Genomic DNA, 1490 nt, shown 5'->3' on the forward strand with positions numbered 1-1490 from the left:
TCAATGTTGTAATACCTGATTTCCAAATATAGGTGAAAGCACTGCAGTTCAGACTGCTTTCTTTTGATTCTGCAGCACAGAAGCAGCTCGGTCCTTCAGGCTGCCAACCAGCACCAGGCTTTACCCCAGGCAGTGCTCCTGTGTAACCCTTCAGGTGATCGAGGTCTTCTGTAAAAGGGTGTAGCCTGTTCCTCAGGCACCGCAAGGCCCAGAAGAGCTGCTCCGCCGGGGGAAACTCATCCCATTTAACCCATTCCCAACCTGAAAAGCAAAAAGACAAATAAAATTTTTGAGAAAATTGGAATGGGAGGTGCCTGAAGACTGGAGGACGGCCAATGTCACTCCAGTCTTCAAAAGGGCAAGAAAGGAAGACCTGGGTAACTATAGGCCAGTCAGCCTCACCTCTGTCCCAGGGAAGGTGATGGAACAGCTTGCGCTTGATGCCATTCCAGACAACTGGTGATAAGGAGGTTATCATGAGTCCTCACATGGGTTCAGCCAGATGAGGAGTTTGTGCTCGACACACCTGTGGCCTTTTATGAAGATGTCACTAGCTGGGTGGCAGGGGAGGGCGGTAGATGTAGTCTACCTTGATTTCAGTAAGGCTTTTGATACTGTCCCCATGACATTGGAATATGGTCTTCCTTCTTGCCCTTTTTGAAGACTGGAGTGACATTGGCCGTCCTCCAGTCTTCAGGCACCTCCCCAGTTCTCCAATTTTCTCAAAATTTTATTTGTCTTTTGCTTTTCAGGTTGGGAATGGGTTAAATGGGATGAGTTTCCCCCGGCGGAGCAGCTCTTCTGGGCCTTGCGGTGCCTGAGGGAACAAGGCTACAACCCTTTTACAGAAGACCTCGATCACCTGAAGGGTTACACAGGGAGCCACTGCCTGGGGTAAAGCCTGGTGCTGTGGCAGCCTGAAGGACCGAGCTGCTTCTGTGCTGCAGAAATCAAAAGAAAGCAGTCTGAACTGCAGTGCTTTCACTATATTTGGAAATCAGTATTACAAACATTGAAAGATTGCTGCAGAGAGTGAAAACTCTGACCCTTTTTGCAACCCCCTTTACCTACCTTTTGTTTGCACCCACGGTTGCAAAAGAACTTGTTTACAGGAAGTGCTTCAGATCTCAGTTGATTATCATGGCCGACCATGTTATCAAACTCTTAAGAGGTCAATGTCAAAGCACCTACAGTTCTCTGCTAGGCTGACAGAGCAAACACAGTGAAGAAACAGATTCTGCTATAGGTATGTCCATGTCACATAGCCACACTTTTTGGCTTAGGGCTGTCAGTATTACCTGAAAGGTGCTTACAACGAGAGTGGGGTTGGTCTCTTCTCACTGGTGACAGGTGACAGGATGAGGGGAAATGGCCTGGAGTTGTGCCAGGATAAGTTTAGGTTGGATGTTAGGAAACACTTCTTTACAGAAAGGGTAGTTAAGTACTGGAATAGGCTCCCCAGGGAGGTGGTTGAATCGCCATCCCTGGAT

At 48.1% G+C, this 1490-nt stretch overlaps 1 protein-coding gene across 1 annotated transcript in view; it reads left to right on the forward strand.

Annotated features, from left to right (window-relative positions):
* The window catches only part of NUDT15 (nudix hydrolase 15), a 9389-nt gene extending 8171 nt beyond the window's left edge, over positions 1-1218 (forward strand). Inside the window, exon 3 of the mRNA XM_015851790.2 lies at positions 753-1218. Coding sequence (XP_015707276.1) covers positions 753-898 — 146 coding nt within the window. The 3' untranslated portion in view covers positions 899-1218. The remainder of the gene's footprint in view (positions 1-752) is intronic.
* Positions 1219-1490: the final 272 nt, after the last annotated feature.

This window comes from Coturnix japonica, chromosome 1 (genome assembly GCF_001577835.2).
Source record: "Coturnix japonica isolate 7356 chromosome 1, Coturnix japonica 2.1, whole genome shotgun sequence".
Lineage (NCBI taxonomy): Eukaryota > Metazoa > Chordata > Aves > Galliformes > Phasianidae > Coturnix > Coturnix japonica.